Raw genomic sequence first — 12,675 nt, forward strand, 5'->3', positions numbered from 1 at the left:
ATATGGGGCGACATTCTCCGACCCCCCGCCGGGTCGGAGAATCGCCGGGGGCTGGCGTGAATCCCGCCCCTGCCGGTTGCCGAAGTCTCTGGGACTGGAGATTCGGCGGGGGCGGGAATCGCGCCGCGCTGGTTGGCGGGCCCCCCCCCGCTCGATTCTCCGGCCCGATAAATTGCCTGTCCCGCCGGCGTAAATTGAACCACCTACCTTACCGGTGGGACCAGGCGGCGTGGGCGGGCTCCGGTGTCCTGGGGGGGGCGCGGAGCGATCTGGCCCCGGGGGGTGCCCCCACGGTGGCCTGGCACGCGATCGGGGCCCGCCGATCCGCGGGCGGGCCTGTGCCGTGGGGGCACTCTTTCCCTTCCGACTCCGCCACGGTCTCCACCATGGCGGAGGCGGAAGAGACTCCCTCCACTGCGCATGCGTGGGAAACTGTCAGCTGACGCTCCCGCGCATGCGCCGCCCGGAGATGTCATTTCCGCGCCAGCTGGCGGGGCAACAAAGGCCGTTTCCGCCAGGTGGCGGGGCGGAAATTCCTCCGGCGTCGGCCTAGCCCCTCAATGTTGGGGCTCGGCCACCAAAGATGCAGAGCATTCCGCACCTTTGGGGCGGCGCGATGCCCGTCTGATTGGCGCCAGTCGGCGGACATCGCGCTGTTTCCGGAGAATTTCGCCCATGAAAACTAACAGGGAGTTGGATTTTCCAGCCTTGCTGTGGCATGTTTCCCGATGGCCAAGATGTTTCGCCATTGGCCACCAGTAGGATCTTTCAGTCCACTGATATCTCCGGCGTTTCGCGTAGCTCGACCAGCCCACCGTCAGGGAACCCCTCCCTCGTCACCTTAGACAGGGCCGGCATGTGTCTGTGAGGAAGAAGGATTAATATGGCAAATTTCGGGAACCTTGGATAACGAGAGATATTGTAGGCCTCGTTAAAAAGAGAAAGGAGGCATTTGTCAGGGCTAAAAGGCTGGGAACAGACGAAGCCTGTGTGGAATATGAGGAAAGTAGGAAGGAACTTAAGCAAGGAGTCAGGAAGGCTAGAAGGGGTCACGAAAAGTCATTGGCAAATAGGGTTAAGGAAAATCCCAAGGCTTTTTACACGTACATAAAAAGCAAGAGGGTATCCAGGTAAAGGGTTGGCCCACTGAAGGACAGGGGAGGGAATGTATGTGTGGAACCAGAGGAAATGGGCGAGGTACTAAATGAATACTTTGCATCAGTGTTCACCAAAGAGAAGGAATTGGTGGATGTTGAGTCTGGAGAAGGGTGTGTAGATAGCCTGGGTCACATTGAGATCCAAAAAGACGAGGTGTTGGGCGTCTTGAAAAACATTCAGGGGGATAAGTCCCCAGGGTCTGATGGGATCTACCCCAGAATACTGAAGGAGGCAAGAGAGGAAATTGCTGAGGCCTTGATAGAAATCTTTGGATCCTCGCTGTCTTCAGGTGATATCCCAGAGGACTGGAGAATAGACAATGTTGTTTCTTTGTCTAAGAAGGGTAGCAAGGATAATCCAGGGAACTACAGGCCGGTGAGCCTTATGTCAGTGGTAGGGAAATTACTGGAGAGAATTCTTCGAGACTGGATCTACTCCCATTTGGAAGCAAGTGGACGTATTAGCGAGAGGCAGCACAGTTTTGTGAAGGGGAGGTCGTGTTTCACTAACTTGATAGAGTTTTTTGTCACGGTCACAAAATTGATTGATGCAAGTAGCGCAGTGGGTGTTGTCCATATAGACTTCAGTAAGGCCTTTAACAAGGTCCCTCATGGCAGACTGGTACAAAAGGTGAAGTCACACGGGATCAGAGGTGAGCTGGCAAGATGGTTACAGAACTGGTTAGGTCATAGGAGGCAGAGAGTAGCAATGGAAGGATGCTTTTCTGATTGGAGGGCTGTGACTAGTGCTGTTCCGCAGGGATCAGTGCTGGGACCTTTGCTGTTTGTAGTATATATAAATGATTTGGAGGAAAATGTAACTAGTCTGATTAGTAACTTTGCGGACGACACAAAGGTTGGTGGAATTGCAGATAGCGATAAGGACTGTCAGAGGACACAGCAGGATGGAAGGTCTAATGCAGGTAGGGAATATACAGTGAATGGTAGAACCCTCAAGAGTATTGAAAGTCAGAGAGATCTAGGTGTACAGGTTCACAAGTCACTGAAAGGGGCAACACAGGTGGAGAAGGTAGTCAAGAAGGCATACGGCATGCTTGCCTTCATTGGCCGGAGCATTGAGTATACAAATTGGCAAGTCATGTTACAGCTGGATAGAATCTTATTTAGACCACACTTGGAGTATAGTGTTCAATTCTGGTTGCCACACTACCAGAAGGATGTGGAGGCTTTAGGGAGGATGCAGAAGAGATTTACCAGGATGTTGTCTGGTATGGAGGGTATTAGCTATGAAGAGAGGTTGAATAAACCCGGTTTGTTCTCACTGGAACGACGGAGGTTGAGGGGCAACCTGATAGAGGTCTACAAACTTATGAGGGGCATAGACAGAGTGGATAGTCAGAGACTTTTTCCCAGGTTAGAGGGATCAATTACTAGAGGGCATAGGTTTAAGGTGCGAGGGGCAAGATTTAGAGGAGCTGTACGAGGCAAGTCTTTTACACAGATGGTAGTGGGTGCCTGGAACTCGCTGCCGGAGGAGCTGGTGGAGGCAGGGACGATGGTGACGTTTAAGGGGCATCTGGACAAATACATGAATAGGATGGGAATAGAGGGATACGGACTCCGGAAGTGTAAAAGATTTTTGTTTAGACGGGCAGCATGGTCGGCACAGGCTTGGAGGGCCAAAGGGCCTGTTCCTGTGCTGTACTTTTCATTGTTCTTTGTTCTTTGGAAGATCCCACTGGGTCAGGAAATCCCACCCGTTGTGTTTTTGGTTGTTGTTGTCAACATGTAGTTTGGAAATAGGATGGGGGCCAAGAAACACCGGAGGATATCTGGGAGTTGGAAAAGGAGCACTGGAAATTCCCTCGCCATAATTTGATAGATAAGAGTGGAAGCAGACGAGTGCCGTCCCACCCATCTCAATAACGGGGGAGAGGTGTTGGAGAAGGAGGACGCGATCAACCATGTCACATGTTGCAGTGAAGTCAAGAAGGAGGAGGAGGGAGAGTTTATCTTTGTGACGGTCACATAGGATGTCATTTATGACTTTGAGAAGAGCAGTTTTGGGATGGTGACAGGTGCTGGCAGAGTGGTCAGCTGTAATGGGACTATGTCCCAGTAAAGAGTCAAAAGCCTCAGAAAAGGGCATGGAACATGAAGAGAGAGAGTCGGCATGTGTCACTATTACTAAAGGAGCCAATCCCTTCTGACCATCTGCTTCCACCATTCTGATCAATTGACCGAATTCTGTACAATCACGAAAAAAAAAACAACGTTCAATTGTTCACTTCTTTGTTTCTTCCAGAACATTTGAAAGAACGTTTGGAGGAATATATGGCTAGATTTCCAAAAGTGAGGATCATTCGCACCAGGAAGAGGGAAGGCCTGATCCGAACCAGGTTGCTAGGGGCTTCGGTGGCCAAAGGTGAAGTTTTGACCTTCCTCGACTCTCACTGTGAAGCCAATGTGAACTGGTTACCACCATTACTTGGTAAGTGACAGTCTGGGTTCACTTAACAACAGCGACCGACTGAACTGCTTTGTGTTTAATTCTTGCGTCCATGCACATTCTTTCCTCAGGGACCGCGTACAAATGTGGTTCCAAATTAGACTTTGGAAAAGGAGGAATAAGTGGTGGGTGGGTGGGGAGAACAGTTAGAACAGCCCACATTGAAGAAAGGATTATATAAACAGTGCCCTTTAACTTCCCTCCCAGCTTTATATATATATCACAATCATGGAGGGAGAGGGGTCGTAACAGTCATAGACACAACTCCAATGGTACTCAAAGCCAAGTGATTCCAGGTCACTGCAGCAGAATAATAAAGACGTTGTTTAAAGATCAAGGCCAGCTAACCCGTATATTATTTTCAATACCTGAATCACATTGCCCCTCATTTTAGAGATAACTGAGCAATGGTTGTCAAATGGTGCTGTCATAACAAAGAGAATCATAGAACACCTACTGTACAGAAGATTCGGCCCATCATGTCTGCACCGAACATCTGAAAGAGGACCGTACCTTGGCCCATGCCCTCCCAACCCCGAAACTCGACCTAACTTTGAAAACTAAGGGGCAATTTAGCATGGCCAATCCACCTAACCTGCATATCTTTGGACTGTGGGACGAAACCGGAGCACCTGGAGGAAATCCACGCAGACACGGGGAGAACGTGCAGACTCCGCACAGACAGTGACCCAAGCTGGGAATTGAACCCAGGTCCCTGGCACTGTGAAGCAATAGTGCTAACCACTTTACTGCCCAAGGGTTAAGCAGAACAATTTTGATAGATGGGTAGAAACATTGAGAGCTGAAATCCCTATGAGGCTCTGAGACAGGTCATTCTCTTAGAGGATTTTAAGAATTCCCTACCTTCTATGATAAGCACCCATGTTGAAGGCCAGAGGGTGAAAATTGCGAGACAAGCAGCAATTATGGTTGACGATTATGAGCTAATCCATAAATTTAAACCTTGGTTTTGTCACTCCCATAATCTTGAAAAGGATAGGAAGTGAGAGAGTGAAAGGAAGGCAGGTAGACAAGGTAAAGAATGGATAGCTGGGAATGCTCCGGGATCTCCTCCTCAGACCAGGAAGGAAGGTACTGAGAGAGGAGGTGAGACTCGAAAGCCTCCGTGTTACCATGGTAACAAGGTTGGACACGTTCGTTCAACATGTTGGAAGTTGAAAGGAAAGCCCAAGGGAATTGTGGGCAGCACGCTAGCACAAGTGGGTAGCACTGTGGCTTCACAGCTCCAGGATCCCAGGTTCGATTCCCCGCTGGGTCACTGTCTGTGCAGAGTCTGCACATTCTCTCCGTGTCTGCGTGGGTTTCCTCCAGGTGCTCCGGTTTCCTCCCATAGTCCAAAGACGTGCAGGTTAGGTGGATTGGCCATGATAAATTGCCCTTGGTGACCAAAAAAAAGGTTAGGAGGGGTTCTTGGGTTACGGGGATAGGGTGGAAGTGAGGGCTTAAGTGGGTCGGTGCAGACTCGATGGGCCGAATGGCCTCCTTCTGCACTGTATGTTCTATGTTCATAAGGAGGATTTCCAAAAGAGAACAAAAGTGAAAAATACTACAGGGAAGACTATAGCTTTAACTGGACTGAGAAGACCTGAGGTAAACACTGCTGTGGGAACAGGGGTGAGGAATGAGGTAGATGAGAGATATGCTGGATTTTTGTCTAAGGGGAAGATCACCCTATTTTCATCAATTGCTATGGCTAACCCCATAACTATCTTAAGGGACAGAGGGGTTACTCAAACTCTTTTACTAGCGAAGGACTTGGTTTCCCCTCCAGAGAGCTCTATGGAAGCTAAGGTATTAGTGAACAGGTTAGGTGCAGATTATGTCCCAGTTCCACTGTATAAAGTACAATTGGAGTGTGATTTAGTCCAGTAGTTGTCGGGGTGAGAAATTCCCAGTGGATGGAGTAGACTTACTTTTGGGTAATGATCTGGCAGGAGTGAATGTGGTAGCTTCACCCATGATTACAGAAAATCCATGGGAAGTACTGCGGATAATGCATGAAATGCGCATTATTAGGATATGTGGGAGTTAGTATCATTGGGCAGTAAATGACTCAAAGAAAGAAATGTTGACAGACGTTAGTCACATATCAAATGACAATGATGGTGAATCTGATTCTGCTGCTACTGATTCAACACCGAAACATGTCAAAGGTAAAATCTCGTAAAAAAAAAACAGATTCTCTGAAGTCCAAGACCACAGGTGACCATAAGAAAGAGGAGTCCAAACCCAATAATTCAGCCTGAGCTGATTTAGCTCAGTGGGATAGACAGCTGGTTTGTGATGCAGAACAAGGCCAGCAGCGCGGTTCAAATTCGCGTCCCAGCTGAGAATTCTGAATTCTCCCTCGGTGTACCCGAACAGGCGCCGGAACGTGGCGACTAGGAGCTTTTCACAGTAACTTCATTGCGGTGTTAATGTAAGTTTACTTGTGACAATAAAGATTATTTACATTTAATAATAACAGGGATGAAGAGTCAGACAAGAGCTCTGAATCCGATTTTGGTTCAGATTATAAAGCAATGAGAAACAGCTGTTTCCGAATCGACCTGTCACCAACTTACCTTGCACAAACGGCAAATAATCCTTCCAAAGCTCGGACAGAAGACAGCAAATCAGAAGAAGAAAGTGACTGGGACTTAGAACATAGAACATAGGACTTCCCTAAAAGTAATTTGTTACACCTCTTGCATTTCACTTCAGGTGCAAATATTTCCCGGAGTATGCCTGTTTTGAAGGACAATATATACAGGCTAGCATGGCAGCTAGTCAAGAAGAGGGCAGTAAGGACTGTGAAGTGATAGTAAGCGAACAGTTGGTTAACTCACATCCTTGTAAAGGTCCACATTGCCTCTTCAAAGTAAATAAAGCAAATAGTAAAGGGGGTGAACTAATCATTAATCAATTCTTTTTCAAAAAACTAAGGGGGAGGTGGATGGAGAACCACATAGTGATTCTGCCACCACATCTGGAAGCAAAAACCAGAACGCTCATGGAGCCAATAACGTGCCGTCCTCTGATTCTGAAAGTAAAGAAGAACAATTGAAATCTGGAAAGCACAAATTGTTTTGGTCCTTATTACTAAATGGAGATAAGGGCTGTGATTATGAAAACTCCGATGGGGAAGTAGGAGCTGTAAAACAAAGAATGGTACTTCTCACTCAAAGTAACTATGTGGAGGAAAAGAAAGAACGTAAAGCTGGAGGGGTCGAAAAGTGTTTGTTGGTTAAAAATGAACCAAATATTTACCTCAGTATTGACAACACTACTTGTAGTTTAGTTGCAAGAGATCTTTGAAATTTGGATAAATATCCATTGGGAAATCAGAAAAGGCTGACTGCATTGCATTACATGAGAGACAGAAAAAGACAGCTATAGTAAAGATACTGAAAGGGTATGGACAGGATTGCAGGGAAACATCAGGGAGCACTCCGTTAATTAATCATGATGTATAGATAAGAAACTCTGAACTAATAAAGCCACATCGATCGCGACTAAAATCATAGCGACTGGCTCAGTTAGAGACTGAAATACAGTGCCTGTTGTACATGTTGCCGAAACAAGTGGAAACTCTGTGGTCCACAGAACACCAAGTAGAGTTTGAGAGATTAAAGGCCATATTAATGGGTGCTGGCCAACCCGGATGTTTCCAGACCATTTAAAATAGCCACAAATGCCAGTGAATTGTGACTTGGGACTAGGGACAATGCTACTACAATGCAGGAATAGAGAGGCCAGTCGTATATTTTTTGAAAAAGTAAGTCTGTGCAAGAAAAGGTATTCCACTCATGAAAATGAAGCCTTAGCCTTGCTACTAGCCCTTCAGCACTTTGAAGTATATGTCCAACATGACAATAAACAAAGCATAGTCTACACAGGCCATAATTCACTTATATTTATAGGGAAGTTTAAAATCTGGAACATGAGATTATTACAACAGTTCAATGATAAAATTGTGTTTAATCCTGGAAAGGATAATGTGATTGTAGATGCTTTGGCACACATTTAAGGGCTGACTAGTTACCAATGTAGAGACTAGGGAGGGAACCTATTTCATGGGGATGGATAAGTGGTTGGACTATTGCACCTGACAAAACATTGAATTCTTTACCCACCATTCACTGAGCTCCCAGATGCCCCGTTGCTCTTGACAGTTTTATGTTCAACAATTTGTGGCAGAAAGGATGAATGTTGAGGAAATGAAAGTTCAACTCCAGCGGGGCTAGTGTTACGATCCCAGCTGATGTTACCACTGGACATGTCAGATACCACTGTGGAACCCAGGTTGATAAACCTTTATTTTTTATTTAGATACCTGAAAGGCAGCTGCTGAACCGAGTCACAGGAGTCAGCTGACAAATGTTTGACAAAAGGATAAAACATTTATTAAACAAGTAAAGAAAAATTATAATAATCTACTTCTTCACCCCAACTATACTTTTATAGATACATACAGAATTCTATACAGAAACCTATAATATACGGTTCAATTCCCGTACCAGCCTCCCCGAACAGGCGCCGGAATGTGGTGACTAGGGGCTTTTCACAGTAACTTCATTTGAAGCCTACTTGTGACAATAAGCGATTTTCATTTCATTTCATTTTTCAATTGTAAGGATAGTGCAAGCTGCAAAATCCATCTTATACTCTAATGTTAATCGTAAGTACACAATCCATGTAAAGCAATCGACAACCTGTGGTCTGATAACCCACACTCTGAAACTAAGTAACAGATGCCGCACAAAAAGAATTTCTACAGATTTTTCATCAATTCCCCCAAGATGCTTATCACATTGTGAGCGAACTGGCCTCACTGAAACTCTGACTTCCACAGGAGGGTTTACAATCTCCACTCTTGAGAAACATTCTTTGGAATCTTCCCCCAAATGATGCTTTCTCCTTGATATCTTCAACAAGGATCCACCTCCACGGTTTCAACTTCTCTTTCCGATGTTCCTCCCTGGGCCGCCATTCAAGCGTCCATTCCACATAATCTCTCAGATACCCAGTCATGCCAACCGAACACCACTATTTTACAGGTCATATTAAAGTGTCCACCAACCTTGGGGTCACCTTGGATCTTTTCGCGAGCCCACTTTGCTTTACACCTGCTTCCTGCAGCTTGCCTTTTTAGAGTCTCTCTCTGCTGCTCACTCTTAACTCCGCTGAACAGGCCCTGTTTTCAATCCCTGTCCTTATTCCTTGACTTCACAGTCTTACTGGAACTTCCTTCTGTCCCATTCCCTGGTTCCTGGAACTTTTCTGTTCTTAAGATAGGGACTTGTTTTGTGTTCCCTTGAATTGTCCTGCCTGTACTGACAGTGTCTATGGAATCCTGCTTCTACCTCTACTGACCTTCATTGAACTGAACTAACTGCTTTTGCTATATCTGTGGGCCCCTGGGTGGTAATACCCCAGGTTTGTTTGTTTTACAGTCATTGAAACTGATGCACGATCAATGACCACTAAAGTGAGGTTGCAGTCCAACTGAAGGCTTTAATAAGCTAGATGTTTCCCCCAGCAGCTCAGGTACAGAATGAGGGCTGCTGGGGCGGCACGGGTTCTTATACCCCGCCTATCAGGGTGGAGCTATCATACACTCTAACCAATAGCAAGCATACAGTTTTCACCAATGGTGCTATAGCCTATCAGGTACCGTAATACCTATAATACCACATTTACCCCCTGTTAAAAGAAGAGTCTGGCGGGGGTGGTGGCCAGAAACTACAAAACATAACAACATGGTATAATTAGTTATGGAGGTACCGTAATACCTCCGTACAGTGTTTAGTAATTATTTACAAGGCTGGTAGCTATATACATTTATGGTTTATATTTACAGATTACAGTTAAAATGAAGCAATCAGTCGATTGGGGGCCCTGGTCGTCCTCTGTGATCGTCGGAGCTTCGGTGGTGACTCCGGTGGAGGCTCGAGAGTCTGTTACTCCGGGAGCGTGGCTTCGATCTCCATGGCAGCTTTGTCACCCCTAGACGGCGCTGGTGGGGAAAACGGCTGACCTGGGGAGGGAGCGCCTGCGGGGGGAGTCGGTGGGTGGGGGGCCAAACGGGGGCGGCGGAAGGACCAATCCTCCTGTAAGGTGCTGCAGTGGAGGGGAGGGTGGGACTGGTGGCTGGAATATGCGTGGGGTTCCGGCGGGCGCCATGTCCCGTAGGGAGACCGTATCTTGTCGGCCGTCGGGTACGCCACATAGGCGTACTGGGGGTTAGCATGGAGCAGATGGATCCACTCGACGAACGGGTCTGACTTGTGCGCCCGCACGTGTTTTCGGAGCAGGATGGGTCCAGGTGCTGCTAGCCAGGTCGGGAGCGAGGTCCCAGAGGAGGACTTCCTAAGGAAGAAAAGGAGACGTTCGTGAGGTGTCTGATTGGTGGTCGTACAAAGCAGTGACTGGATGGAGTGGAGGGCGTCCGGGAGGACTTCTTGCCAGCGGGAGACTGGGAGGTTCCTGGATCGTAGGGCCAGTAGGACGGTCTTCCAGACCGTTCCGTTCTCACTCTCTACCTGTCCGTTACCCCGGGGGTTGTAACTGGTCATCCTGCTCGAGGCAATGCCCTTGCTGAGCAGGAATTGACACAGTTCGTCGCTCATAAAGGAGGACCACCTATCACTGTGTATGTAAGCGGGGAACCCGAACAGTGCAAAGATGCTATGGAGGGCCTTGATTACCGTGGTTGCGGTCATGTCGGGGCAGGGGATGGCGAATGGGAAACGGGAGTACTCATCAATCACGTTCAGGAAGTACGTGTTGCGTCGGTGGAGGGGAGGGGGCCTTTGAAGTCCATGCTGAGACGTTCAAAGGGACGGGAAGCCTTTATCAGGTGCGCTTTCTCTGGCCGGTAGAAGTGCGGTTTGCACTCCGCGCAGATTTGGCAGTCCCTGGTGGCTGTCCTGACCTCCTCGATGGAGTAGGGCAGGTTGCAGGCCTTGACAAAATGGAAAAAGCGAGTGACCCCCTCGTGGAGGGCTCGGAGGCGGTCCACTTGTGCGGTGGCACATGTGCCGCGGGACAGGGCGTCAGGAGGCTCGTTTAGCTTCCCGAAACGATACAAGATCTCGTAGTTGTAGGTGGAGAGTTCGATCCTCCACCGCAAGATCTTGTCGTTTTTTTATCTTGCCCCGCTGTGCATTATCAAACATGAAGGCCACCGACCGTTGGTCAGTGAGGAGAGTGAATCTCCTGCCGGCCAGGTAGTGCCTCCAATGTCGCACAGCTTCTACTATGGCCTGGGCCTCCTTTTCGACTGAGGAGTGGTGGATTTCGGAAGCATGGAGGGTACGAGAGAAGAAGGCCACGGGTCTGCCCGCTTGGTTGAGGGTGGCCGCCAGAGCTACGTCGGACGCTTCGCTCTCGACCTGGAAGGGGAGGGACTCGTTGATGGCATGCATCGTGGCATTTGCAATGTCTGCTTTGATGCGGCTGAAGGCCTGGCGGGCCTCTATCGATAGGGGAAAAACTGTGGATTGGATGAGGGGACGGGCCTTGTCCGCGTAGTTGGGGACCCACTGAGCGTAGTAACTGAAAAACCCTAGGCAGCGCTTCAGGGCCTTGGAGCAGTGAGGGAGGGGGAACTCCATAAGGGGGCACATGCGTTCAGGGTCGGGGCCTATAACTCCATTTTGCACTACGTAGCCGAGGATGGCTAGACGGTCGGTGCTAAACACGCATTTATCCTTGTTGTATGTAAGGTTAAGGATTTTAGCGGTCTGGAGAAATTTTCGGAGGTTGGTGTCGTGGTCCTGCTGGTCGTGGCCGCAGATGGTGACATTATCGAGATACGGGAATGTTGCCTGTAAACCGTACCGGTCAACCATTCAGTCCATCTCACGCTGGAAGACTGAGACCCCGTTGGTGACACCGAAGGGAACCCTTAAGAAGTGGTAGAGCCGTCCATCTGCCTCGAAGGCAGTGTATTTGCGGTCACTAGTGCGGATGGGGAGCTGGTGGTAGGCGGACTTGATATCCACCGTGGAGAAGACCATATAATGCGCGATCCTGTTTACCAGGTTGGATATGCGGGAGAGAGGGTACGCGTCCAGCTGCGTAAACCTGTTGATGGTCTGACTGTAGTCGATGACCATCCTATGCTTCTCCCCGGTCTTTACCACCACTACTTGAGCTCTCCAGGGGCTGTTACTGGCTTCAATGACGCCCTTCCCTCAGTAGCCTTTGGACCTCTGACCTAATAAAGTTCCGGTCCTGGGCACTGTAGCGTCTGCTCCTGGTTGCGACGGGTTTGCAATCCGGGGTGAGGTTCGCAAACAGGGAAGGTGGGTCGGCCTTATGGGTCGCGAGGCCTCAGACAGTAAGGGGGGTGTATAGGGCCGCCGAATTGGAAGGTCAAACTTTGAAGGTTACACTGGAAGTCTAAACCCAGGAGTGTAGCGCGCAGAGGTGGGGAAGGACGTAGAGACGGAAATTTTTGAACTCCCTTCCCTGGACTGTGAGGTTTGCTACACAAAACCCCTTTATCTCCACTGAGTGTGAACCGGAGGCCAGTGAGATTTTTTGATCAACGGGGTGGATGAGAGAACAGCGCCTTACCGTGTTGGGATGTATAAAGCTCTCCGTGCTCCCAGAGTCGATTAGGCAGGACGTCTCGTGCCTGTTGATGAATACAGTCGTCGTAGCGGTTGAGAGTGTTCGAGGCCGAGACTGATCCAGAGTCACCGAGGCCAATCGCAGCAGTTGAGAGTTCTGTTCAAGCAGTGTGTGGTCAGCCGAGCTGGGGTCCTGGGGGTTCATCCAAGATGGCGTCTCCGATTGGTCGCACATGGCTGGGGATGCACAAAATGGCGGCGCCCATCCCTCCAACGTGGCGTCCGCTGAACAAGATGGCGGCGCCCGGGGTCCGCACGTGGTCCTGGGATATAGAGGTGGCGGCGACCACTGGCCGCACGGGGCCCATGGAGAAGTCTGTGGTTGCGGTCCGCACTCGCCGCTGGAGACCACGGCCACCGCTCGGTCCTGGCATACCCCCACGAAATGGCCCTTTTTGCCGCATTC

General features: G+C 49.0%; 1 protein-coding gene across 1 annotated transcript in view; it reads left to right on the forward strand.

Annotated features, from left to right (window-relative positions):
* galntl6 (polypeptide N-acetylgalactosaminyltransferase like 6) overlaps window positions 1-12,675 on the forward strand; it is a 1,697,721-nt gene that overhangs the window by 1,396,278 nt on the left and 288,768 nt on the right. Inside the window, exon 6 of the mRNA XM_072515756.1 lies at window positions 3,424-3,609. Within this exon, the coding sequence (XP_072371857.1) occupies window positions 3,424-3,609 (186 nt within the window). The remainder of the gene's footprint in view (window positions 1-3,423; window positions 3,610-12,675) is intronic.

The sequence above is a fragment of the Scyliorhinus torazame genome, chromosome 9 (assembly GCF_047496885.1).
Source record: "Scyliorhinus torazame isolate Kashiwa2021f chromosome 9, sScyTor2.1, whole genome shotgun sequence".
Classification (NCBI taxonomy): Eukaryota; Metazoa; Chordata; class Chondrichthyes; order Carcharhiniformes; family Scyliorhinidae; genus Scyliorhinus; species Scyliorhinus torazame.